Source organism: Gallinula chloropus (genome assembly GCF_964237585.1).
Source record: "Gallinula chloropus genome assembly, chromosome: 13".
Lineage (NCBI taxonomy): Eukaryota > Metazoa > Chordata > Aves > Gruiformes > Rallidae > Gallinula > Gallinula chloropus.
The window spans coordinates 14496906-14524712 of record NC_140098.1 but is presented as its reverse complement, the minus strand read 5'-3'; the positions used below and the strand labels follow the sequence as shown (position 1 = coordinate 14524712).

Genomic DNA, 27807 nt, shown 5'->3' with positions numbered 1-27807 from the left:
AGGGGGGAAAGAGGGGGGGAAAGAGGGGGGGAAAGAGGGGGGAAAGAGGCGGGGAAAAGAGGGGGGGAAAGAGGGGGGGAAAAGAGGGGGGGAAAAGAGGGGGGAAAAGAGGGGGGAAAAGAGGGGGGAAAGAGGGGGGAAAAGAGGGGGGGAAAGAAGAAGGGAGGGAAGGAAAAAGGAGGGGGAAAAGGAGAAAAGAGGGAGAAAACAGAGGGGAAAAAAAGAGGAAAACCAGAGGAAAAAAAAAAGAGAAAAAAGGGAAAATAGAGGAAAAAAGAAGAAAAAAGAGGGAAAAAAAAGATAAAACCCTTAAAATAAAAAAGAAAAGGAAGAGAGAGACGAAGACATGAGGTTTATTCCTCCTGCAAACCAGCCCCTCAGCAGCGCTGATGCAGGCTGGGGCTGGGCTGGGCGTTCCTGCATCACTGCGTGATGAGGATGCAGCCAAATCCTTCATCCAGCAGGAAAAAATAAGGGGGGGGGTTGGAAATGAAAAAAAAAAAAAAAAAAAGAAAAGAAAAATAACCACAACTCACCCCCCCCCCCCCCCAAAAAAAAAACCCCACCCCCTGAACTGTAATTCCCCAACCAATGGGAAACTAACCCAAAAAAAAGCCAACACAAAGACGAAGAGAGGACAGAGAAGCCCGGTATTTGCCTTAACTCCACTTAAAGCCCAGTTTGAGGATCCGTGAGGATTATTTGTGAAGAGCTAGAGAGGTCGTTTCGGAGGTCACACGAGTCAGGTAGCTGAGGAAATTGCACCGAGTGCAGTCCGGGTGGTTTGGAGAGCAGCGGTGGGGATCCCGTCAGCGGGAGGTGCTCTCCAAGGGAACCGGAGTAGCCGGCGTGCCGGCGCGGGATGCGGCCGCCGAGCCCGTCTCGCTGGGGCTGCTGGCGATGGCGGTTACCCCCTCGGGCTGTCCCGGGGCCGGTGGTAGCCCCACGCCGGTGGTGGTGGGGGCGGTGGGGGTTGGCAGCCCTTGCAGAGTCTGCCCGCAGACGTGGTGATGCTTCTCCCAGTCCTTGTGCTGGCAGAAGGAGCCGCAGTAGCGGGCGGTGTTGCAGCCGCTGCAGGTCTCGCTCGCTTTGCGCCCGCAGTTCCAGCAGCTCTGCGGGGGTGCGAAGCCGAACCTCAGCCCTGGGTCAGGAGCACCCTTCTTCCTGAGCTGTGCACCCCATCCTGAGGGTGTGCGCCCCCATCCCAGACCACGCATCCCTCCCCCATCCTGGCCTTTGCGCATCATCCTGGACCGCGCATCCGCATCCCCCAACACACACATGCATCCCGGACCACGTACCTGCATCCCAGACCATGCACCTGCATCCCCAAATACATGCCCACATCCCAGACCACGCACCCACATCCTGGACCGTGCACCTGCATCCCCCAACACACACCCGCATCCTGGACCATGCACCTGCACCTACATCCCAAATCACATGCCTGCACCCCAGACCATGCACCCACATCCCAGACCACGCACCCACATCCTGGACCACATGCCTGCCTCCCTAAACACATGCCCACATCACAGACCATGTGCCCACATCCTGGACCATGCGCCCACATCCCAGACCACGCACCCGCATCCTGGACCATGCGCCTGCACCCCCAAACACATGCCTGCATCCCAGACCATGCACCCGCATCCCAGACTATGCACCTGCACCCCCAAATACATGCCTGCATCCCAGACCACATGCCTGCATCCCCAAATACACGCCCACATCCTGGACCATGCATCTACATCCCAAACCATGCGCCTGCATCCTGGACCATGCACCTGCACCCCCAAACACATGCCTGCATCCCAGACCACATGCCTGCATCCCAGACCACGCACCCATATCCCAGACCACACACATCATCTCAAATCCACACATCACCATCCTGGACCACACACTCATCCCCAACTCAGTCAGGGGCAAGAAACCCCCCCCTTCTTTTTCCCATCCCACAGCACTACCACAACCCCCACCCCCCCACACCCGCTCACTGCAAACGTGGCCACAGAAGGAGGGGGTCCCAAACCCCTGAGCCTGTCCACCCCAGCCCCAGCCCCAAACTCAGTGGTCCCCACCTCGCTCGAGTCCTCCTGCTGGTTGATGACGGTGAGGGCGTCCTCGGAAGCCTGGCGCTTGGCCTCGGCCAGCGCTCGCTCCATCTTGGCTCTCTCGGTGGTGATCAGCTCGTGGGCTTTCCGCTCGGCGTCCGACACGGCCTTCTGCAGCTCCGACATGGCCTGGCGCTTCACCTCGTTCACGGCTTCTTCTGGAAGGAAAGCGGCTGAGCATGGCATGGGGGGGTGGGGGGGGGTGCCAGCACCATGCATCCCCCTCCCCAGCAGCATCGCTGGAGGGCTGTGAGCACCCCACCCCACACACCCACCCTGACCCCCTCCCAGCCTAATGCAGTGTGAGGAAAGTTGGGGGGACAGAGCAGAGACCTTGCCCATTCATCACACTGATGGGCGCCATTGCCCACCCAGCACACTGATGCCCACCCTGCACTTACCAGCCTTCCTCCAGATCTCTTCTGGCATGTATCCGGAGAGGGGGCGTGGGGTGAACTCCCGGTGGGCGTCTGCGAAGGAGAGAGGGGGACACACACAATTAGGAGACACCATCCTCTTCACACCCGCTGCTGGCGATGCCAGACCCCCAGGGGGGGAACATCCCGGGTACCCCAAAGAGGGATATAGCATCCCCCCTCCAAAAACACACCCCACAGCCCTGGGGAGGAGGGGTGTCAATACCTAACTGGGGTGCCTCGGAGGTGGAGGAGCTGTTGTGGGGGCGGGCAGAGGGGGGGCTGCCTTTCTTCATGTCCTCAGCATCGCTGTAGCGCCGGATCCAGTGGTTGAGCTCCTCGCGGTCGGCCTCCTGGCACCGCCGCAGCACCGTCAGCGACCGGCGAGTCTTCTCCACCATGTCCATGATGCAGTTCAGCAGCTGCAGGGCGTTTGGGGGGGTTAAATGTCAGGGTTGGGGGGTGCAAGCAGCTTGGGGGCTGCGGTGCTGGGGTTGGGGGGTAGTTTGGGGGTGTGTCAAGCTGGCTGAAGGGGCCAGAGGATGCCCTGCGGGGGGGGATGTGGTGGGGATGGAGGGCAAAGTGGGGGTGAAACAAAGTCCCATGGGATGTGGGGGGGTGGAGGAGGGTGGGGGGGGCACTACATACATTGTTGAGGTGTTTCCACTCCTCTGCCCACTCCCGGTCGGTGAGCCGGTGGTCGATCACCTCCTCCTGCCGCGTGCCGTGCACCGCTGCAAGGCAAGTGTATGACAGGGGTCAGGCAATCCCCCACCCTGCAACAGCACCCTGCTCCATGGGGGTGGGCTCCACAGCCCCCTCCACCTCTTCCTCCCCAACCACAGCCCATGGGGATGCCACCGCTCACCGGCAGGCCGCTGGCGGAGCTCCCGGGGGTCGGGGTGACGGTAGGCGTCGCGGTAGTGGTGTGCCATGGCCATGTCCTCCAGGCGGTAGTGCTGGGGCAAGGGGGGGGCAGAGGGAGGGTGCCCCAGCCCGTTTGGGGGGTGGCTGAGCCCGTTGCTGGGGCTGTAGCGCTGCGCCGGGCTCATGGTGCACGGCCGCTTGCTGAGGTGCTCGGGGTGCAGAGGGTCTCGGTCCAAACCGTTCTCTTTGGTCCTGGAGGGAGGAGAGAATGTTGGTCCTCGATGGGTACCAGCACCCACCACCCTGGGGATGGGGTGATGGACATCAATCCCTGCTGGGTACCAGCACCCACCACCCTGGGGATGGGGTGATGGATTTCGGTCCCTGATGGGTACCAGCACACCCCACCCCTGAGTGTGGGGTGATGGATTTTGGTCCCTGATGGGTACCAGCACCACCCACCCTAGGGATGTGGTGATGGAGGTTGGTCCCTGATGGGTACCAGTACCCCCCACCCTGAGTTTGGGCTGGTGGATTTCAGTCCCTGATGGGTACAGGCACCCCCCACCCTGAGTGTGGAGTGATGGACATTGCTGCCTGCTGGGTACCAGCATCAGCCACTCTGGATGTGGGGTGATGGAGGTTGGTCCCTGATGGGTACAGGCACCTCCCACCCTGTGGAGTGACGGACATTGATCCCTGCCAGCTACCAGCACCAGCCACGCTGGAGATGGGGTGATGGAGAGGGGGAGTGGATGGCGGTGTCCCCCTCCCAAAAACCCCCAGCACCCCCCAGCTCAGACCTGTCAGGCGTCCTCCTCTTGACGCTCTCGCCCACCTCCAGGAGCAGCTCGGAGGAGTCGATGGGCGAGGCGGCGTTGGCGTCCAGCAGCAGCTGCTCGTGCTGCGCCAGGTACTGGGCCGGGGTCTGCTTGGCCATGCGGGCGCAGTGCAGCAGCTCCCGCTGCAGCAGCGGCAGGTTGGCCTGTCAGGGAGGCGACACGACAGTGCACGGCGATGCAGGACCCACACACACCCTGCACACATCCCCCCTACAGAGCCCAGACCCCCCCAATTCCATCCCTGGCCTGCCATGGGGCCGCCTGCCCCAGGGACCCTACTCACCACAGTGTGCCCAGGCTGGTTGGGCTACCCAGGGTTGGGGTAGGGGGGGGTACATGACACATCTTACATAGGCACTAAGCCCACCCCCCCCCCCCATCCTGCTGGGGGCTGCAGAGCATCATCCCCCCAGCCAGATCAACCACCTCTAACACCCTGTCCCACAGCTCTCACCCAAAAGACCCAACCCCCCACCCCAGGGACCACCCCCCAGCCGGCCTGACAGCCACGGGGCACAAGGACCAGCTGCAAACTCCCCCCCCACCACATGTCCCCCTGCCATGGGAATGCACAGAGCAGTGAGAAGCAGCAGAAACATCCCCCCCCCCCATCTCTCTGCCCCGGCTGCCAGCTCTGGTTTTCTCCTCAGGCAGCTGATCCACAGCCAAATTCCCATCTGCCAGACACATTAGCCGGAGATGCGCACTGCGGCGAGCGGGGCCGGACCCTCCCCTTCCCCAGCCGGGGGGGGAACAGCCCCATAAAAACAAGCAAAGCCCCCCCCCCCTCCCTCCCCCCTCAAATCTGGGCAGCACGCCGAGCCCGGCTGGTTCCAGTTAGGATAATGGGAAACATCTGGAGCCGGACGGTGGGAACAGCTGGAAGCGGGATGCCAGGGCAGCCGGCAAAGCCGCCACATGCTCGGCGGTGCAGTGGGACAGCACAGACCTCGGCTCCAGGGAGGGGGAGAGGGAGGGAGGAGGGATGCAGAGGTGGAAAAGGGGCTTTTTTGGGAGTGTTTTTTTGCTATTCCTCTGCTAACGAGGGTCAGGAGCTGCTGGGTTGGAAATCTGCTGTGTGAATCCCCCCCCCCTGGAGCAGGGTGAGGGTGCAGGGTCGGCCCGAAATGAAAGGGTAAATTTAAAGAACAACCAAAACCAACCCCAAAATTGGGGGATTTTTAATGGAGTGTGAATGGTTCTGCACCACACTGAGCCTCTCCCAGCCTCATGTGACATCACATGCATAAGGAGCTGGGGGCACAGGGACACACACATGTGCGTGTGTCACACCCCTCCCAGCACAACATGGGCAGCCCCGCGGGCAGCTGCCAGCCCTGACCCCCTGCAGCCCCCCTAACTCAATTCCCCCCTTCACGGGTGATGCTGACACTAATCCAAACATCCCCATGGTGCTGGGGCCGGGACACCCACCTTGAGGAAGGGGATGACGAAGGGTCTCAGTGGGAAGTTGGTGGCTTCCTGCAGCTTGGCGTGAAACTCCTCGATGGTGAGCGTGGAGTTCTGGGGGGACAACACGGGCTCAGCACCGCCAGCACACAGCCCCAGGCTCAGCACCGCCAGCACACAGCCCCTGCCTCCCCCCTCACCCTGAGGATGGGAGGGAAGAGGAAGAGGAGGGATGCTGTGCTGCTTCTCCCCTATTTCTCCCCCGTTTCTGGTCCTCTGGTGGCTCCAAGGGAAAACCAGGCTCGAGGCTTCACTGGCAACACCAGCCTCAGGGATCCATCCTGCACCATGCTGTGCCCATCCCAGGAGACACCACAAAACCAGCCCCCATTCCTCCAGGATGTAGGTCAATCCAGCAGCAAGAGGCCCCCCCCAAGTGCTTCATCCCCATTTAGCAGCATCTCCATCCCAAAGGGAGAACACACGGGGTCCCCCAAACAGCATCACCCCCACCAGCCCCCTTTCCCCCTGCGCCCGGCACACGTACCACAAGCCCCAGGACGAGGGTGCGCACCCGCTCCCCGATCTCAGGGGAGATGTCGTTGCCAAATTGCTGCAGCGTGGTGAGGAAGCGCTTGAGCTTGGAGAGCTGGCGGGCGCCGCAGGCCGGTGGGAGCTGGTGGGTGGAGAGGGAGGCGGTGGAGGAGGTGGCCGGCCCATTGCTGAACCCGTTGGGGGTGGATGGGGCCCCATTGATGGCGGTCGGCGAGTGGCTGCTCCCGTTCATCACTGCGAGGGGAGAGGGGACGGGGAGGTCAGAGCGGGCGGCTGCACCCCAGCACCGCAGGGATATGGGTGGGATGGAGGGGGACGGGAGCATCCTGCTGGGTACCGCGGTGCTGGCACCTCCCGGGAGGTTTGGGATGCTGCTGCATCCCTGGGGTTGGAGCCTGGGCTGGTTCCCAGCACTGCAGGAGGAAGGGATGGGATGTGGTGCGTGGCCTGGCACAGCAAGGGCCTGATCCTGCTCCTTCACATCCAAGGTATCAAGAGGAAGGGTTACATCCTGCCCCTCTGGGAGCTGCTCAGCACCCCCCAGGGAGAAGCCAGGAGCTGTTTCCCACTGATCCCAACCTGGCTCACAGCACGCCTACGCCTCCAGCCCCGCTGCCCAGGTGGGGAGGACAGGACCTGCCCCAACCACCCCACACCGGGGGGACCCCACAAGAAGACATCTGACGGCACCAACCGACGCCACAGCGCGCCCCTCACCCCGCGCATCCCACATGAGCTCAGGGCCCTTTCCACAGCCAGCACGGGCGATGCCACGACATCACCCCATCTCCCAAACCACACACCTCTCCACAGCACCCACTCACGCCCCGCGCCGCAGCACGCCGGGCACCCAGCTCCTCCTGGGCTCGCACTAACCTTAGCGGTGCCTGCGCCGCCCTGCCTGCTTTTGGGGGGCTCCCGCTGGCTCTACGGCCGGGCAGGATCACCCGCCCGGCTAAAGAGGTGCCCAAAATAACCCTGTGGCCACAACTGCTTTTATTCCCGCGACAGGTGCGTTACTAAGTTAGACACCACACATGTCCCTCGCCCGGGACGGGGGGTTCGCATCCCCGTGACCCACCAGGGCAGGGAGAGGGGCTGGCGTGGGGGATAACACCCTACCCGAGCTCTCATACCCCACTCCAAACACACACAGAACCCCTCCCCACCCCGACGGCGGCACCGTGCCCCCCTCTCCCCCCCAACCCCGTCCCCCACCATGGGATGCTGCGGCTCGGGTCTCTCATGAGAGCGGGTGCTTGACTTTACTTACAAAGACAGACCATCGACCATTTCAAGCAACCATGAAAACGGCCGCGAGGAAGAAACGTCGGAGGGCCAGCGTCTCGATCTGCAAGCAAAATAGAACACGCTGTGATGAGAGAGCAGAGCGGGGCAGCTCTCGGGGCCGGGGCGTCCCCACAGTGCTCCTTGATGGTGGGGTTACGTGTGCCATAGGCAAAGCCGCCCGCACCCGGAGTGCTGGGGATGGAGTTGAGTCCCTGCATCCTGCTGATGCTGGAGAGAGGGGTTGGGGGGGGATGCTCGGCTGCTCTAACGCAGCCCTTTGCGTTTTTGGGGCTCTCACTTAGTCCTAGCTTAGTGTGGCACCTCACGACGTCTCTCCCAGAACAAGGAGGACCCAAACACTGTCACAGAATCAGAGAATCAGAGAATCCCAGCCTGGTCTGGGTTGGAAGGGACCGCAAGGAGCACAGAGCTCCAACCCCCTGCCACAGGCAGGGACACCAACCTCCAGGCCTGGAGCTACACAAGGTTGCCCAGGTTGTCGTGCTGTGGAAACGCTGCCCCTGCACTCTGAGCCCAGCCCAGGGCCCCGTGTCTGCTGCAGGTCATGGATTAAAAAGCAAAACCCCGCCAAGCACAAGCTGATATCTAATCAGAGAGCATCTGGCTGGGGGGGGCTGCAGGGCCATGGGCGGTTGTTCTGGGGGTGAGGGGTGTTTCTTCCCTGCCTGGGATTCTAAGCGCGACGCAGCTATGAGCAAACACGCGTGTGCCATGGGTCTGGTCCAGCCACCACCACCCTGGCCAGGGGACCAGCCTGGGTCCCCAGATGTGCACCCCTTGCCTGGCCACGTGCAGGGCCAGCAATGCCAGCACAGGGAGCGATCCCTGGACTGACCCCTGGTGCGAGCCCTGCGCGCGCACAATGAGCCCATGGGGCAGCCGACAGAGCTCCCCAAACTCATCGGTACTCCAGAGGCTGAGGACTCACACCTTGAGTCCTCCCACCGAGTCCCCTGATGCCACCACGCTGAGGCCAGGGCAGGGTAAGGACATCCCTGCCACTGCAGCCAGCGTGATGCTCCCCTGTAACCACACACAGACGGACGGATGGACAGACATGTCCCCACATGGTCGGGTCCCCAATGGGGCTCCGATTGGCGGGGACTCCCCCATGTCACTGCATCCTCCAGCTCAGACCTGGGGCCACACAGTGCTCGGCGCCACCACCCAGGACACCCCGAACACCCATGCAGTGCCATCATGCTCCCCACCAACACATGCATGACCTGGGGCTGGGATGCTCAGCCCCAAACCCCTTCTCCATCACAACAGACGCCACCGATGCCACCCCCACGGTGCAGCCAGCACCTCGAGGGGTCTGGGGACACTGCCAGTCGCCCGCGCAGGCGCGTGACCCGGAGGCCAAGAGAGACGAGCAGCCTCCTTGCCCAGCATCCCACCCCCAGCCCCGCCGGCAGCCCGGTACTCACTGGTGTTCGGCGTGAAGGGGGGGTGGCGCGTGGCTCCCTGCGTGATGGCGGGCGGCGGCGGCGGCATGCTGGGCGGCGTGGACCTGGGCTGCGTCTTCACGTCGGCCGGCGAGTCGGGCATGGCGGCAGCCCGCGTCTCCGCGTTATCTGCAGGGAGAAGGCACGGGGCGGTGAGCCGGGCAGCAGCACACTCCCCCTCCGCATTGGGAGCGGGCTGGGGGCATGAGGGACCCGCGGGGATTCTCAGGCTGGCCTGGGCATCACCACTGCCCCGGTGCAGGATGGCAGAGCTCGGGTAGGGGGATGGCGTGTGGTGCCCTGCGTGCCTGAGGACTGCTGGGGACCATGTGCAGGGTGCTGGGGCCAGAGCTGGGAACTGCTCTGCCCCTGCAGCACCAGCTCTGCCCCTGCAGCACCAGCTCCATGCCACGCACAGGGCACAGCATGTGCCCCTGCACAGCCATCACTGGAGCATCCCGGCCTCCTCCTGTGCCAGCAGTTACCTGCCCACGCCTCAGGAACCCTCAGCTGCCCACACAGCCCCCACCAGCCCCAGCAGCCACGATCCCAGGCGCGGGCAGCGCACCACGGGTCCATCACAGCCAGTGCTCAGCAGCACCCACACACCCACTGAGGGCTGCCCTGCCACAACCCCCGAGACCCCCATGAGGGGCCAGATCCCGCCACCCAGCATCCATCACCAGGCTCCCCCCAAGCATCACTACCTCCCTCCCACCTCCCTACGTTCACAACCCCAAATAACACCCAGCAGCAGCATCCCCAGGGCAGAGTGGCAGCGGGGGGAAGGGTACCACCGCCGTCCCCTCCGGAGAGCGGCAGCAGCAACGCAGCCCCGGTGCAAGGTTTCGGCCCCGCAGCTGCTGTGCTGGGCAGTGATGGGTGACAGCACGTGGGGGCAGCTGCGATGGTCCATCACTTTGCCCGAGCCCACGCTGCCATCGCCGGCCCCGGCCAAAGAAGGAAGCGGCCGCTGCAGCCGCCCCCCGGCCCCGGGGTCCCCGCTGCGCCCCGGCACACTCCCTGCCAGGCAGGGCTGATAAACACTAATCTAATATGCATGCTTAATCCACTGCAACTGTTGTGAGATTAATTGAACCCTGCAAGAGCACACTGCCCGGGCTAAATAAAACCAGGGCCTCCCTCATCCCGAGCAAGATGCTCTCAGGGCTCAGGCTGCAGCACAGAGCACCAGGAGATGGGAGGGACAAGCTCCCAGGTGGTCCTACAACATCCCAGCACCGTGGGAGCATCCCCACGCCAGGGGTTTGAGCATCCCAGGGTCAACACACTCCAGTTTCCCTTTCCTTGCCTCATTGTCCCACTTCAGCCTCAGAGGAAACCCCCTGAGCAAGCAGCATCCCTCCCCATCCTGCCAAAATACACAGGGTGTTTTGGAAAGCACCTTTAATTTTCCTTTTCATGGACACATCCTCCTCCAGGCAAGGCTTTTCCAACCTTCCAGGCTTCCCCCATCCATCAGCAGAGCAGGATCCAGCCCCAAAATAGAGGCCAAGCCTTGAGAGGGTACCCACATGAGCTCAGCATCATCTGGGGCATTCCCTTCCCGTGACGCTGGGCTTCACGTGGGCACTGTCACTGTCCCCTCGCCTTTCTCACCCCCTCCAAGCCCAGAGCTCGCTGGCTGGCGTTGCACACCGAGCTCTGCAACACTGCAACAGCCCCTGTGCTTGGCCCGAGGCCCTGGCTCTCAACACAACAGCCTCTGGCTGTGGGGACAAGCCACAGCAGCTTGGGGACAGCGTGGCAGCTTGCCCGGAAAAGTGCACCTGCACCAGCTGCCTGCACGGCTCCCGGCACAGAGGGGCTGCGCCGGGGATGGGGGGGTGTGGGGGGGGGCTTGGCTCTCCCGGTGTTTGCAGGGAAGGAGGAGGCTGCAGGCTGCAAGATGTTTGGCCCAGCCTGCATCCCCGTCCACTGCCTGCATCCCGCTCCCGTGCCTGCCTGCATCCCCCTCCCATCCCTGCCTGCATCCCTGGACCGTCCCCTGCCTGCATCCCTGGACCGTCCCCTGCCTGCATCCCTGGACAGTCCCCTGCCTGCATCCCTGGACAGTCCCCTGCCTGCATCCCTGGACAGTCCCCTGCCTGCATTCCCACCCCCTACTTGCATCCCCATCCCCTGCCTGCATCCTCAGCATGGTCCCTGCCTGAATCCCCATTCCCTGTCTGCATCCCCATTCCCTCCCAGCATCCTCATCCCTGCCTGCATCCCTGTTCCCATGCCCATCTCCCAGTATCCTGACTCCATACTTCTGCCCACACTGCAGGGAGAACACAGATACACCCCTTCTGGCACCATCAGGGCTTTTCCCCAATTTCCCATCAGGACAGAAGTCTCCACAACGCTGAGCAAACACCCAGGGAAATGGGCCCTGACTCTGGTTTTCCTTGTCTTTTCCTTTCTTCTTTCCCAAGTCTGCATTTTCCCTGAGGTATTTGCACCCCAAACACTTCCATGTGGGCACAGGGATGAGGGACAACCCAGAACCTGATGGGATTCCAAGCCCAGAAGTGCCCACAACAAGCAGATCCCAAGATTCCCACAGCCATGGCACCAACCCAGACCCTTTACAGGATGGGATGAGCCCTGTGGCAGCCAAAGAGGGGCTTTAGGGGGAGTCACAGCACATCCTCCTGCCAGCACCCCCATGAAATAACTCCCCAACGTGACTCAAACTCTGCTGGAATTTTTTTTTCCCCCCTTTTTTTTCCCCCCTTTCTTTGGGGTAATTTGTCCCAGCCGCTCGGGGCTGTGTCTGTTTTCCTCCATCTGGTTCCCATTAGGCTTCCACAGCCCAGATGAATAAGTAATAATATAAAAATAAAAGGATTAGTATTTTCTCCTTGGCTGGAGGGAGCGGGCGTCCCCCCCACCCTGCCTCCCGGGGCCAGCGGATGCTGGACCCTGCACACCCCCTCGTGACCCTGAGCTCCCTTCCACCCCCAATTTGTCACACTGGAGGGTTTAACCCCCAGCACACTGGTCAGGGCACAGACCCCGTGCTGGGGGTGATGCACCAGTGTGGTTGCTACTGGCTGATGCAGCCCAGCGCTGGGTTTGTGACCCCACTGAGCACCAGCACCCCCAAATCATCACATCACTTCTCCTGGGGGGTGGAAACTGTGGGGGAGCCCTGAGGGGTCTGTTCCCTGCTTCCCACTGGAGCTGGGGGTCAGCTCAGCCACGTGCTCCCCCGTGGGGACCTGGAAAGCACCAGTGCACAGCACCACACAGCACCACACAGCACCACACAGCACCACACAGCACCACATGTAGTGGGGAGCAGTGCACAGCACCACACAGCACCACACATGGTGGGGAGCAGTGCACAGCACCACACAGCCATGAGCGCTGCTGGGCACCAACACATGGCACCGTGCAGCTGGGAACACCAGTGGAGACCAACACACAGCATCCTGTGACCAGGAACACCAGCAGAGAACGACACACAGCATCCAGTGACCAGGAACACCAGTAGAGACCAACAGACAGCATCCTGCAACCCAACAGACAGCATCCTGTGACCCAACAGACAGCATCCTGTGACCAGGAACACCAATGGAGACTGACACACAGCATCCTGTGACCAGGAACACCAGCAGAGACCAACAGACAGCATCCTGCGGCCAGGAACACCAGTAGAGACCAATATACAGCATCCTGTGACCAGGAACACCAGTAGAGACCAACAGACAGCATCCTGTGGCCAGGAACACCAGTAGAGACCGACACACAGCATCCTGTAGCCGTGCACACCAGCAGAGAGCAATGCACCGCTCTGTGCAGCCAGGCACACCAGGAAGCAGCCCCAGCAGCCAGCAGCCCAGTGCCTGGGATGCTTCCCACGGGCTGTGCCCTGATTTGGGATACCCCATCCTCCCCGGGACACTGAGCAGCTGGGGACAGCTGTGTGCCAGCCCCAGGGTGAGCCTGAGGACTGTGCAGCTCCTGTCCTGTCCTGTCTGTCCTCTCCTTCCCTCTCCTTCTTCTTCTCTTCCACCTCCTCTCCCTCTCCTCTCCTTCTCTTCCTCCTCCTCCTCCTCCTCTCCCTCTCCTCCTCCTCTCCCTCTCCTTCTCTTCCTCCTCCTCCTCCTCCTCCTCTCCCTCTCCTCCTCCTCTCCCTCTCCTTCTCTTCCTCCTCCTCCTCTCCCTCTCCTCCTCCTCTCCCTCTCCTCCTCCTCCTCTCCCTCTCCTCCTCCTCTCCCTCTCCTCCTCCTCTCCCTCTCCCTCTCCTTCTCCTCCTCCTCTCCCTCTCCTTCTCCTCCTCCTCTCCCTCTCCTCTCCCTCTCCCTCTCCCTCTCTTTCTCCTCCTCCTCTCCCTCTCCTCTCCCTCTCCCTCTCCTTCTCCTCCTCCTCTCCTTCTCCTCCTCCTCTCCCTCTCCTTCTCCTCCTCCTCTCCTTCTCCTCCTCCTCTCCCTCTCCTTCTCCTCCTCCTCTCCCTCTCCTTCTCCTCCTCCTCTCCCTCTCCTTCTCCTCCTCCTCTCCCTCTCCTTCTCCTCCTCCTCTCCTTCTCCTCCTCCTCTCCCTCTCCTTCTCCTCCTCCTCTCCTTCTCCTCCTCCTCTCCTTCTCCTCCTCCTCTCCCTCTCCTCCTCCTCTCCCTCTCCTCCTCCTCTCCCTCTCCTCCTCCTCTCCCTCTCCTCTCCCTCTCCTTCTCCTCCTCCTCTCCCTCTCATCTCCCTCTCCTTCTCCTCTTCCTCTTCCTCTCCCTCTCCTTCTCCTCTTCCTCTTCCTCTCCCTCTCCTCCTCCTCTCCTTCTTCTCCTCCTCTCCTTCTCCCTGGGGACTGAGAGGGCAGGGAGCTGCCCTGGCTGCAGCCATCAGCAAAGCTCCAGCTTCCCAGAGCCCTCCCTTCCTCCGCTGAGCGCAGGCTCCGGGGCGAGCAAGGGGTTAAAAGGGAATTAAAAGCCCAGCATCCTTCATGCTCTCCAAATGGCCACAAATGAAATCCAGATGCTGGAGGCGACGTCTCCCCGAAGCCAGGCTGCCTCCCAAACAAAAGGCAAAGCATTCCTGCTCCTCAGCTGCCGCTGCCACGGGGGCCAAGAACAACTCCCAGATAAGATGGGGAAGGATGGAGCCGTCCCAGCTGGAGCGTGTTTGGGGAAGGGCTCAGCACCCGCCACGTGCACGAGCCCGGCTGAGGCGGTGGGAGCCGCAGGGCGCCGGCATCTCCCTTCTCCCCCCCTGCACCCAGCCTGACCCGCGCCCCATGGTAGCCATGGGGGTAGATGGCACTGGGAAGCTTGGAGGGGACCCTTCCCCAGTTAGGAGAGGGAGCAGGATGGTGGGTGCAGGATGCTGGCGAGATGCTGCCCACCCCCAGCAGCTTCCCCCATTGCCACCATGTCCTGGCTGCATGTTTTGGGGAGCAGCCCGGACCCCAGCACTCATCAGCACAAACAAAGCCTTTTAAAAGGAAAGCTAATTAGTTAAACCCTCTGCACAAGATGTAAACAAACCCAGTCCTGGGGAGGCACTTGCAGGCACCAGGAGCTCTTGGGTGCTGGTAACGGCTGCACTGAGGATGATGGGACATGGTTGTGCCTGTGGTACCAGGGGGATGCTGGTGCCTGGGCAGGGATGCTGGCGGGGAGGGATGCTGGCAGGGAGGGATGCTGGCAGGGAGGGATGCTCATGCCCAAGGCAGCACAAGCCTTGCTCTGCCCAGGATGGGTGAGCGTGCTGTGCCAACCACCCCATGAATTCGGTCCCAGGGTGGGATGCCCCCTGCCCACCCAAGGCCAGGAGTCAGGAGGGTTTCACCACGCTCAGATACATCCCCATCTGCTTTGCTTTCCCCCCTCAGCCCCATCACGAGCAGCCCCCAGCTGTGCTGCCTGCACCAGCAGTGCCACCACCCCAGGGACATCCAGGATGGGGATGCACCATGGACAACACCTCACTCAGCTCTGGGGAAGCGACCCTGATGCTGGGTCCCCTTCCACTCCCCCCAAGCATAACCATATGGCTCCACATGTCACATTACCCCCCAGGACCAGGCCCCCTCACATCCCCCAAACCCAACAACAACCCCCAAAGCTTCTCAAACCACAACCAGCCACCCAGGGACCCAAACCCACTGTGTGGAACCTGGGCTGGCTCCTGTTCCCCTCCACCAGCTCCAGTGTGGCTGGGAAGGATGGAAATGGGTTTGATTTTCCTCAAAACAACACCAACAACACCAAAAAAAAAGCCAAGGAGGGGAAGGGGGGGGAGAAGCACCCTCTCTGTTTTACAAGCCTTCATTTGCTATTGTTTATGTAAACAGGTAAATTGTTTCGTATCTCAATTAAAAACATCTGCCACATAAATGAATACCAATTAACTCATCCTGTTTTTAATTACTCTGTTAATTACACACAGGCAGCAAAAAGGATGGCAGGGGAATAGGGAAAGCATGCTTACAACCCCCCCCCCCCCCCTCCCCTTCCCACCTTGCTCTTGGCAAGGATCCGAAATGTGCCCAGATAATGATGGATTAAGGTGGTTGGGGAAAGCTGTGGCTCGTGGCCAGCTCTGGCGTGGCAACTCCCTCCCAGCCCGGCCAGGAGGGAGCTGAGTGAGGTATCTGAGGGGGTATTTCCTGGTACCCTCCCAAGAGGCATCGTACCGCCCCCGTTTCGGAAACCCCAGGCCCCATGGGATGCACCAACACCGCCTGCGTCATCCCCCCCCCCCCCCCCAACACACACACCCCCCCCGTGCCGGCAGCAGCCACGGCTTTTCCAGCACCAGACCCACGTTGTCTCTCCAAACACACCCCAAGGGAGAGAAACCTCAGGACGCCGAAGGATGGAGGATGCTCCACACCAAACAGCATCCTCATTGGACCAAGAGCATCCTCATGATGCTCCCCCTGGGAACCTCCCGAGGGGGCAACACCTCCCCATGGGTGGCTCCTGCGCTCGAGTCGGGCCGGCAGCGATTGCTGAGGGACCCCGGGTGGCGTCAAACACACCCCCCCCACACTTCCCAAACCCCCCCTCCCCAGCTGTGGGAAGCTTTCCAAGCGAGCAGATGGGGCAGGGGAGCGGCGGCAGCAGGGAGGAGAGCAGAAAAGGCTATTTTCTCACGCTACATATTTTACAAGTCGAACATTTTGTGCATTTCAGCCTCGCCTGGAAAAGCAGCTCGGGCGCAGCCCCGGCACGCGGCGGCGGCGGCGCCTCCGGGAGTCCACAGCGGCTGGCGGCAGCGGGGCTGGGAAGCTGGGACCCTCCATGTACAGGGTTAGGTTGGGGGTGGGGGGTTCTCCTCACCCACCAGTGCTGGAGGAAAGGCAGGATGGCCAACAAGCCCCACTAAGCACCCCCATCCCGCAGCCAGGGCCAGGCTGGCTGTGTCATCGCCCCGCAGTGCCGGCATCACACCAGTCCCACTCTCCTCCTAGGCAGTGGGGGGGAGATGGGCTGCTGGACAGTGTGGGGAGGTGGGGATGCACCCCCCCTCACTGCTCCCCAGCTGCTCTGTGCTCCTGGAAATCAAATCTACTGGCAAAGCACTGGGAGTGAGTGGAGTGCCATAGCCAGCCCGGCACACCGGGATGCACGCAGGCGGCACGGGACTGGGGCTGACCCCCACCACCAGCACCAGCCAGAGCTGCCCCCAATCTGGGTGACACCCACATCACAGCTCCAAACCACCCCCCCACCCCCCACCCCCCTCCCCGGTGCTGCGGGTGCATTGCTGCGGTGGCCTATCTGAAAGGGGCTCCCCAAAACCAGTCTGATCCCCCATCACCACCCCCTGGGTGCCTGTTGGGTGCTGCAAGGAGAGGGTCTGGCTAAAATTTCCCCCCCCCCCCCCCGTTTTTTTGGTGGTCACCCAGCCACGTGCACGGGGATGCTGGTACCCAAGGTGGCCTTGGAGGCTGGAGCAGGGCACAAGCAGTCAGGGCACCTGGGGCATTTTGGAAGCAGATTGTGGCTGGGGAAGGGAATCCATCCCCCTCAGCCCTGGTGGGCAGCTCCCAGCGAGGCTCCTGCAGCGTGGGAATGCCAAGGTGCTGCCGGGACCCCAGGGATCCCTGGAGGCTGCATCCTGCCCTGGATCAGGACAGGAACAGCTCCAAGGGGGTGCTGAGTCCCACTGTGCATCCCCACAGCCTCGGGGCTGCTGTCTGACCGGCTCTTTGTCTCATTTTTTATCCACAGGCTCCGTTTCAAGGCAATTTTGCCCACGTGAGATTGAATCAAACAACACGGGGGGTGGGGGGGGGGGGGGTTGGGGAAATATTAATGAGAATTTTGCAAAAATAAACAGGAAATCCCTTGGATGCTTTCTGGAAACATGGGTCAGCATCTTCCGAAGGAAAGCTGCTCCTCAAGGTGGGGTTGCCCCTGGGGAGCCCGAGGGGAGGGACGGCAGAAAACAAGCTTCAGGAAATCTAAAAATAAACCCCAGACCAGGCAATGGCACCGACACCAGCAGCGCCCTGGGGAAGGGGGGGGTCTCCTCTGTGCCCCCAGCCCGGGCTTGTCCCGCACTGGACACCATGCAGCTTGGAAGGACTGGTCCCAGTTTGGGGACTCGCCTTGTCCCCAGCTCGGTGGGGTAATGAAATTGAGCTCCCAGCCATGGGAAGCGCAGAGCAGGGCTGCAGCATCCCACCCGCAGCCCCTCCACCCTGGAAGCGGTAATTAAGCTCAGCTTCATAATAGCCTCAGTGGTGTGACCCATGGGTATCCCCCCACCTGGGTTGGGCACCCAGGGAGGGGACCAGGCTGATTTTGGGGAGCCCCTTTCAGATCGGCTGCCACAGCCCCTTGCACCGGGGCAGGGGGGGTGGTTTGGAGCTGAGATGTGGGGGTTTCCCAGGTGGGGGACAGCTCCCTCCATCCCTCCCAGGGCCCAGGCAGCCCCTTTTTCCCAGGATCAGGTCCTGATCTGCCCAAAACCTTGTGCTGGTTGGAAGCAGCACCGGTGGTGGGGGCTGGTGTGTGTCCCCAAGGGGGGATCCTGGCTCCCTGCCCCACCACCAGCCCTGTGCTCCCCAGCCAGCTCACCGACAATCAACCGATCCCCATGTAGAGCCACAAACACAGCCATTCAGGGGGTGCCTCTCCTCTCCAGGGATCCCACAGCACCCCACAGCACCCCATACTCCTTCCCCAGGTGGCTGCAGGGCACAGGATGCTCCACAGCCCCAGGCAGCGACCCACACCACCTCTACCCCGTGCGGGGGATTAAAGCCGTCTGCCAGCAGCGAGCAGAGCCGAGACCCATTTCCACTGCCAAGCTGAACACCACACAGCCACGCTGGCCAGATCCTGCCTGGGGTTCCCCACACCAGCAAACAGCCGTGGCTCCAAAGCAGAAATAGGGGGAAGGTACGTGGGGGATGCCAGCAGAGACTCTCTCCAGCCCCAGTTCCCCCAGCACACTGCCCATCCTGGCTGTACAACCCAGCCTGGCAGTGCTGAGCGTGCACAGGAATATTTGTCCATCCTGCACCTTGGAAGGAAGTTCCTGGTGTCAGAGACAAACCCTGCACCCGCCTGAGGCATCGCTGCGACCCTGCTCGAACCCAGCACCCACCCTGTGCCGGCACCCAGTGCCACGGGAGAGCATCCTCTCCCCTTCTCTACCCCCATCTCAGCTTCTCCTCCCTATAAGCCAACATCTGCAGCCACACATTGATTTTTCAATCCAAACACACCCAACATCCGTCTGTCCCAGGGTTAAACCTTACCTGCCAGCACAGCCAGGGGCTGGGGCTGCCGGGAAGCAGCAGGCAGGGGAAAGTCCCTTTGCAAAGCCAAGTTCATCTCCACTCACCTCCCTGCCCGCAGCAAAGGCAACGCTCAAAACTTCTCCCTGCCTGGGAACACGGCACGTGGGGACCTGCCTTATCCACCTCCGGAGACCTGAGCACCCACCCCAGGGTGGCAGCAAAGGGTGGGGGGTGCTCCTCACGCGAGGACCATGGGTGCCAGTGCTGTCAGCATCCTCTCATGGTGCTGCTCTGCGTTTGCCATGGGGTTTTGGGATGGTTCCCCCTGTATCTCCATGCCCCTCGCCATAGCAGAGCTCACCCCACCGCGGCGCTGAGCGGGACGGCTGTTTGATGAGTGTCTTCCAAAGGAATGGAGAATTAATATTCCTTTTAATTAAAGGCAGGAAAAAAACCCTCTTTGTTCCTGAACAGAGGGAAAACAACAGAGGGAAGAGCTCAAAAGCTCTTTCCAAGCTAGAGACGAGACCATCGCTTCGACTCAAAGCCGCTGCCAACGTGCACGTGACCCTGGATGACAAAAAATCAACCCAAAATGAGACCCAGCAGCAGCAGCAGCGGCTCCTCTCCGAACGCAAAGGAAAGTTGTAAAGTTTTTCTTGGCTTAGTAGCAGGGGAAATAAAAAAAGGAATCCAGCAAAAGGTGTGTTTAACCAGAGGAACAAACACTCCGCAGCATCCGAAGGCAGCATCCAGCAGCGAGGGCTGCGCAGGGGGAGCGCTGGGGAGCGCTGGCTGTACCCCAGCCCAAGCGTCACGGAGGAGCCACGGAGGAGCGCGGTGCCAGGCTCACTCCATCCCTACGCTGGGAGCATCCCCCTTTAGCAAAGCCAGGCCACCGCCGAGGGAGCTGGACGCGGGGATTAATGGCTGTGAGGATCAGAAGCTGGGCAGCGCTGGGGATGCTCTCCGAGCCAAGCTTCCTTCCCAAATCCGCGGCCGACGCCACCGTCCCCCCGGCAGCGCATCGCTGGCACGGAGCCGTGTCCCCGCCTGAAGGCACAGACTGATGCCGCTGCGGCTGGGACTTCCCAAACCAGCCCCGGGTTTCCTCCCACCAACAATCCCGAGTGGATCAGCTCCTCCTCGCCACGAAACGCGGCTCCAGCTCGGGATCGGCAGCCAGCGGCCGGAGCGGGATGTGGAGCCCGAGGGTTGGCGCTCCGAGGAGGAGGAGGAGGGATGCAGGGATGAGAAGGACTTTCCCCGTCGGGAGTCACCACCGGGGAGGGTTTTCTGCGGGGGGGGAGGTGGAGGCACAAACTCCCGTGGGTTCCCGGGGATGCTGCGGCCGCCCCGGTTCTCGGCTGCCGGGAACGAGGAGGGGAGCGCAGGCAAAGCCCCGGCCCCCCGCATCCCGCCGCCCCTGCTTGAGCGCCGTGCGTGGGAACGGGGCCCACGGTGGCGGCAGCGCGCTCCTGCCCCGCCGCCGGTGGAGAGTCCGCTCCGAGTGGGGACAGCGGAAAGGACCGCGGCTCCTCCGGTGCCCGCTCGCCCCGGCTTGTGCCTCCGCTCGCCCTGCCCCGCTCCGCGTCCCGGGGGCGGCCAGGCACAGGCACGGAGCCGGAGAGACCGCGGCGGCGGGGGGACCGCGCTGGTTCGGGCACCGGCGGCATCCCCGGGTCCTGCGCACCGGGAGCGTCTCGCCGGCACCAAGAGCCTCCCCGAGTCCTGTGAACCGGGAGCGTCCCCCGGGCACGGGGAGCCTCCCCGAGTCCTGCGCACCGGGAGGGTTCCCCGGACACCAGGAGCCTCCCAGAGTCCCGGGCACCGGGAGCGTTCCCCGGGCACCGAGAGCCTCCCCCGGGCACCGAGAGCCTCCCCGAGCCCCGGGCACCGGAAGGGTCCCCCAGGTACCGGGAGCCTCCCCGAGTCCTGCGCCCCGGAGCATCCCCCGGGCACCGGTAGCATCCTCAGCCCCTCTTCCCCGGGCGCCTTCCCGGGCACCGGCAGCATTCCCGTCCCCGCTCCCGGCCGCGGCGGGCACTTACCGTCCTGAGGTGAGGCGGAGGCGTGAGGTAAGTCCCAAGACAAGGGCTGGCAGGAGCGGGCAGAGCCGGCAGCGGCCCCCGGCGGCGGCGGCCCCGGCCCGGTTAAGGCCGGTGCGGGCGGAGCGCGGCTCCGCGGCGGCGGCTGCCCCCGGCACCTGCCCGCCGCCGCTCGCCGCGCCCGGAGCCGCCGAGGGCCGCCAGCCCGGGGGTCGGGGCGCTTCCCAACGTCCCCCCCACCCCCCCCGCCCCGGGAGGGGGGGCACCGGAGAGGGTTGGGGCGGGGAGGGGAGGAGGGGGGGGGGGCGGGAGGAGGGCGGGAGCGGCGAGAAGCCGGTAAATCCGCGGGTGCCGTTCACCCCCTGCGCGCTGCCCGCCGGCGCATCCTCCGGCGCCGCGTCGCGGCCATGGGGAGCCCGCGGCCGCGCTCCCTGCCGGGCCGGGCCGCCCGCAGCGCCCGCCGCTGCCGCCGCGCCGCCCGCCCGCCCCGGAGTGAGCGCCGCCCGCCCGCGCCGCTGCCTTAGACGGCGGCTCCGCCGTGCCCGGCAGGGGGCGCCCCGCCGCCGCCGCCACCGGAGCGGGGCCCCGGGGTGCGCGGCCGGGGGAACGGGGGGGTCGGGATGTGCGGGGATGAGGGGGCTGCACGGGAACCGGGGGGCTGCACGGGAACTGGGGGGCTGCACGGGAAACGGGGGGCTGCACGGGAACCGGGGGGCTGCACGGGAACTGGGGGCCTGCACGGGAACCGGGGGGGCTGCACAGCACCGGAGCTGCACGGGAACTGGGGGTCTGCATGGGATCTGGGGGGCTGAACGGCACCGGGGCTGAAGGGGGACACAGGGACCTGCATGGGGACATGGGGGTCTGCACGGCACCGGGGGGCTGCACGGGAACTGGGAGGCTGCACGGGAACTGGGAGGCTGCATGGGGACACAAGGGGCTGCATGGGAACTGGGAGGCTGCATGGAGACATGAGGGGCTGCATGGGAACTGGAGGGCTGCACAGTACCAGGGCTGCATGGGGACACAGGGGGCTGCACAGGAACTGGGGGGCTGCACGGGAACTGGGGGGCTGCATGGGAACTGGGGGCTGCGAGGGAACTGGGAGGCTGCATGGGAACACAAGGGGCTGCATGGGAACTGAGGGGCTGCACAGTACCAGGGCTGCATGGGGACACAGGGGGCTGCACAGGAACTGGGGGGCTGCACGGGGACATGAGGGGCTGCTTAGCCCCGGGGGGCTGCATGGCACTGGGGGGCCGCACGGGACCTCAGGGGGTGCCCAGGCTTGGGGACTGCACAGGGATTTGGGGGCTGTGCTGGGGGTTTGGGGGCTGAAGGGGAACATGTCACTGCACGGTACTGGGAGGCCATGGAGGCTGCACTAGGACTGGGGGTGTGCAGGGTCCTTGGGGGCTGCAGGGGGTTTGGGTTGGCTCAGGGCTCACAAAGGGTTGGGGGTGCTGAAGACTGATGGATGCAAAGCTGGGGGTCAGGCACTCCCGTGTTTCGGGGGGCTGCAGAGGCAGTTGTTTGTGTGGGATGGGGAACAGTGAGGTGATGGGGCCAGGGCTGCTCTGGGGCCCAGGGAACAGCCACGGGGCTGGGACCTACAAGGACCCGAGCAGGGTGGGGGTGTTTGCAAGGGGCTGGGGGCTGCGGGGGGTGGGGGGGGCTGCAGCTGTGCTTGCTCTGCTTCCCCCTCCGGAGACACGAGGACCAGGGTTGCAACAGGAGCAGCCACATGTGCAGCCCGAAGCATCCCAGGCACAACCCCCACTGGCACCCCACCATCCACGTGCCCATCCCAGCCTGACCTCGGGGGTGCCCCCCACCCCACTTGGCCTCGGCAGAGCTCCCTAGGGTGTCCACGCTGCTCGGGCACCGCGGGGATGCCAGCAGGGACCCTTCCTCCGGGGCGAGGTGCCTGCCCACAGCAGCTCACCCGGGTGCCCTTCCTGCTCACCCCCCACCAGCTGAGGGGAAGGGCGGGGGGGGGAAGCATTAAAAATTTCCCTCCCCCGCTCCCCATCCTACTCCAATGTTGTGGCTTGGTTGTGCGCCGGGTAAGGCGAGCCCCGAGCCTCAAGCCCTGCCTCTTTGCGTAATTACTCTGCCTGGCAGCTGCCTTCCCTCTGAGGGAGCTGCCGCCCGGAGCCTTTGGAGCTGCTGCGCGGAGCCTTTGCCGCCCGGAGCCTTTGCCGCCCCTGTGGTGGTTGTATTACTCATCCCCACCCGCTCCCCAGGGCGCTGGGGACCGCGTCAGCCCTGCCAGGCAGCGGGTCACCACGGATGCACAACTGCTGCTGGACCACTGTACGGGCATCCCATGGCCCTGGCACGGATGATGCGCCAGCACCGCGGGTGGGCACCGCGTAGGCACCGCATCACCATTGCATCACCGCTGCGCAACCACTGCATGGTGGGTAAAACCACCGTTGCATGGTCACTGCACAGCCAAGCTGCTCCACAACAGGGTCACAGCGACCCCACTGCCAACCTCGCTGACCTCCAGCTCCCAACCATCCTGACACTTCTAGCTCCCAACCATCCCGACCTCCAGCTCCCAACCATGCTGACCTCCAGCTCCCAACCATCCTGACCTCCAGCTCCCATTTTGCACCCCCCCTCCATGTGCTGGCATCCCTTGCCCCTGCATCAGTGGGATGGGCAGGTCTTTGTTCACCCCAGGAGGTTTTGTCCCTACGGTTGGCATGGGGGGACCTTTCTTGAGGACCCTCTGGTGGGTGAGGTCAGCATCCCATTGGCACATGGGCAGCAGAGGAAAACCCAGCCCCATGCACAGCTGCACACCCCCCAAACTCCCCAGCTTTGTGTAGGCAGCCTGGGCTGGCACATGCAAATACACGCTGGGACACACGCTGCGCGGTGCAGTTCCCCACCGACACACGTGTCGAGGCATCGTGGAGCACCAGCATCACTGAGGCAGCCTGAGAGCTGCCAGGGCAGAGTCTGGGTTTGCCAAGGTGCCAGCACAGGGCTCCTACCACTCACCCTGAGAGCAGGGACCCAACCATGGGCATGACCCAAACATCCACCTGGATGCAGTGCCAGGCCCTAAATACACTGCAGACCCATCCACAGGGACCTGCTGACACCCTGCTCTGGGTACCTCCTGGGGACTTGCTGGGAAAAGCCACATCCTCTCCAGCCCCAGGTTAAACTGGGGTGTAGCTGAAGGATGCTGCCAAATCCCTGGCACCAGCCAAAGGGGATGAGCTGAGACCAAGCCAGGCAGCTCCGAGCCCACGGGCTCTCTGCAGCCACCCTGCCACATCCACCACACAGGCAAGACCCATCCATCCATGGGTGGGACAGTGACACCCACGGGTGGGACAGCATGGGTGGGAGGGAGCCACACCACCTCCCCTCCCCCCCCCCTCCCCCAGCAGCGTTTGGGTGGCGGGGTCTGCTTCGTTTCTATTCCGCACACACAGCCTGTAATTTGGGTCTATTGAAGTCATAATTCACCACTGGGAAAATAAACATTTGTGTTAGCTTGCTTTATTCAGCAGGCCTCCCCTGAATGTTAATAATTCCCTGCTGGAGGGATCCCACGTGGCCCTGGCTGCTGGGACAAAGCCTGGGTACCAGTGGCATCAGTGGCATCAGTGGCATCGGTGGCCATGGCACTGCCCGCAGCTGCATCCTTCCATCCCCGGGGTGGAATCTCACCATCCCTTGCATCCCAACAGATCCCATCCCTCTGGATCCCAACAGAGAGGAGGTGGGGACAGCGGTGCCACTTAGAGCTGAGCTGGGGGCAGAGGGAGCTGCCTGCTGCAAGGTGCAGGGAAGATGAAGGTAACGGAGTGAAGCAGGCAGAGCCCAGCACCTACTCTGGGCCCTGCCTTGCCTGAGCCTGGCCCTGCTTTCTTGGCTTGCCCTGCTTTGAGGGGGCTCCCACCTGCAGTGGGGATGCTCCAGCACCTGCCCTGCGCTGTAGCAGGAGGATGTCTGGGCCACCCTGCAGCTGTCCCCATCCTTGTCCCCATCCCTGTACCCACTCCCGCCATCCATGTCTGCATCCCTGTCCCCATCCCTATCCATATCCCTGCCACTCCTGTCCGCACCCCTATCCCCATCTCTGGCTCCATCCCTGTCCCCATTCCTGTCCCCACTGCTGCCACCCCGACCCCATCCCTGCCACCCCTATCTACATCCCTGTTCCCATTCTTGTCCTCATCCCTATCCCCATCCCTGTACCCATCCCTGCCATCCCTGTCTGCATCTCTGTCTGCATCTCTGTCCACATCCCTGGCCCCCTTCCTGGCCCTATCCCTGGCCCTATCCCTGGCCCCTGGCCCTATCCCTGGCCCCTGGCCTCATCCCTGCCCCCAGGGCTCCCGGGTCTCTCCCTGCTGGGGGCAGGGGGCTGGTGCTTCCTCCCGGCATTTGCATCTTCCCAGCCTTTATCTCCCTCCCCGTCTCTGTATTGCTGCAATTACAGACACTTTAAAACACAATGATCTGGCTGTTAGCGTGATGGATGACAGAACCTTTCTGTCTGGTTTAAATCATTGCCGAGAGGGAGCCAACTTCCCCGGGTTAACCCCTTCGCACCCCCCCCCCCACCCGGCTCACTCCTACCCAGCCCGGGGTTGGTGGCTGCCGGCTGGGTGCTGCCATGTGCCCCACGGCCACGGGGCCACCCCACGCGCGGGTCCCACTAACGAAGGGATGGAGAGGGGTGGGTTTGGCATCCCCGGGGTGGGTGCTGCCGGGGAAATATCCCCCATCCCCTCATCTCCTTGGGCCCATGGGGTGGATGCAGGGCAGTGGGGCAGACGATGCCACCAGCCCCACTTCGGCAGGGCCGGCACCCACAGTCGGCTGCGGTGGGAACGCAACGGCCGGGATGGGAGATAAGCAGCTGCCAAGGCCTGATAGCCTGTCTGGAGCCATCCCAACCCCGGGGCCTGGCAATCCTTCCCCCCAGCAAATCTGGAGCCGGGCTGGGGCGGGGGGAGGGCAGGATGAGGCCCCGCCGGGTTCCCACCCCACAGCGAAGGTGGAAACTGCTGTGATGACTCGTGTGGGTCGCGCTGGGGGTGATGGATGGCACAGGGATTAGCTGCAGTGTCATGGCCATCGGTGCTCCCTTTGTTTTAAGGAGCTGGTGTCTCCCACCCCTGAGCATCCTGCCCTGTGCCCATCACAGCCTGTCCTCCCTACTCCCACCAGCACCATCCCCACGGGTGTCTTGGTCCCGTGAGAAGAGGTCAGTGGGTCGGTACCACCACCCATCGCTCCTGCTCACAGGATGAGTGGGGAGGAGGGATGCCCTCCATCCCTGATGGGTGTGCAGAGGGGAAGAGGTTGAGGACCTGCCCTGGGCAGAGGGGATCCTTGAGGCACAGCCTGGGGGTGCAGGGTGAGGGTTGGGGGCCCCACCAGGGCCTGGCACGGCGTGTGCCAGCAGATAAGTGCTTGGTGAGGGTGGATGAGGCCAACTGGCACCAGCCCTGGCAGGAAATGGTCACCACCACGTGCCATCCAGGCCCTGTATCTCCCTGTGCACATGACCCCCCACCCACTATCGAGGCAGCACATGCCGGCTGGGGGCATTGTGGTGGGTACCCAGCCCTGTGCCCCACTCCCACCTTTGCATCTGCCACAGTGTCAGGGTCCCTTCTCACACCCCACGGGTGCCAAATCATCACTCCTGATCCACCACCTCTCTCCCACAGCCCTCACTCAGCCCCTCACCCTGCCTCCTGCAGGCACCTCCGTGTCCCCCCATCTCCCCAGCTCTCCCCAGCTCCCACAGCCCAGCCTCTTGCTCATCCCCATCACTTCCCAGTGTGCCTGTGAGAGCTGATTGCTATTCAAGCCTCGTCCCCCACTTCTGAGCCTCAGGCTCTTTAAAAAAGCCCATGGTGGTGTTGGTTTATCACACCTTCCCCCTCGCCGCGCTGGTGAATCATCCCCTCACCGGCAGCCAGGAGCCGTGCAGACCTGCAGGCAGCACCCATGGGTACCCACAGCCACCCCACTGTGGAGTGTCGGGGGGTCCTACCACAGCCTGGCTCTCGCAGGAGGCTTGTCTGGAGGTGAGGGCAATGAGCTGTGCTAGTGCTCAGCTCCCAGCATGCCACAGGTTTCCTGTTGTGTGTCGTCCCTGTCCGTCCCCCCCCACCCCCGCAGTGAATCTGTCTGTCCATCTGGGTTTCTCCATCTCTATCTTCTCCCATCCTGGGGAGAGGAGCATCCCTGGGTGCTGTGCCAGCAGTACCTTCCTGGCACAGCGCCTGGCAGAGCTCGGTAACGCCATGGGGACAGGAGCAGCAACACCAAGCCCCACACCACCAGTGGGATCCCCATTTCACACGGGGACACGTTCCCTCAGAGCATCCCCAGGGGGATGCCATGACAGGGCTGGGAAGGGTCAGCCTGACCACGGATGCTCCCACCACCCCATCTGCGTGTGTGGAGACCGGGGAGGGGGTGTGAAGCTCAGTGCCAAATCCCAACCCGGAGTGAGTGCTGGGAGCCGGGCTGCAGCCCCCCAGTGCCCCCTCTTCCCTTGGCATTTTCCATACAGGCCGGCGCTGCGTTAATTCACTGGGGGATGCAGGGGGGGAGATAAGGGGCTGGTGGGGAGCCAGCGGCCGGCGGAGACGGCTCGCCCGCCCGCCGGCTATCGCCCGCCGCAGCTGCATCCGCTGCGGTGACATCTGCTCGGCAGGAAGCGCCGCTCACCAGCCTGTCTGCAGCAAGGGGCTTCATTCGCGCCCGGCTTCCCTCCTCCCCTGCTCCTGGGGGGTCCCCAACCTGGGGGACACCCACGCCAAAGCCACCCTGACCTCTCACAACCCTGGGTTGGAAGGAGAAGCCTCCCCCCCCACCCCGCCCCACACACACCCACACCCTTCACCCCATCCCAGCCGTCGCTGCTGGGAAGCAGCCCCGGGTGCTTTGTGGTTTTCCCACAACTTCCATGAACAGGGAAAGAACAACCCAGATCCTGTTTTCCTGGCTGACAGATTCGTTCCTGCTCTGTGGCATTGGAAGGGAAACCAGCCCCTGCCCCTTATCATCCCTGCACCCCGGGCTCCCAAAAATCACCAGCTTG

General features: G+C 63.2%; 1 protein-coding gene across 2 annotated transcripts; it reads right to left on the bottom strand.

Moving 5' to 3' along the window:
- Positions 1 to 696: 696 nt before the first annotated feature.
- Positions 697 to 9069, bottom strand: CBFA2T3 (CBFA2/RUNX1 partner transcriptional co-repressor 3; the record flags this gene model as incomplete). 2 transcript variants are annotated; one of them, XM_084270330.1, is made up of 11 exons in its annotated part: positions 697 to 1112; positions 2085 to 2275; positions 2519 to 2587; positions 2760 to 2955; positions 3182 to 3267; positions 3402 to 3652; positions 4204 to 4385; positions 5677 to 5766; positions 6200 to 6441; positions 7481 to 7558; positions 8949 to 9069. In XM_084270330.1, 11 exons carry the CDS (start codon positions 9067 to 9069, stop codon positions 810 to 812), a joined length of 1809 nt encoding a protein of 602 aa, XP_084126456.1. In that variant the 3' UTR covers positions 697 to 809. The 2 variants fall into 2 exon arrangements, with proteins under 2 accessions (XP_084126456.1, XP_084126457.1); XM_084270331.1 differs by lacking the exon at positions 7481 to 7558.
- Between the last annotated feature and the right edge of the window lie 18738 nt (positions 9070 to 27807).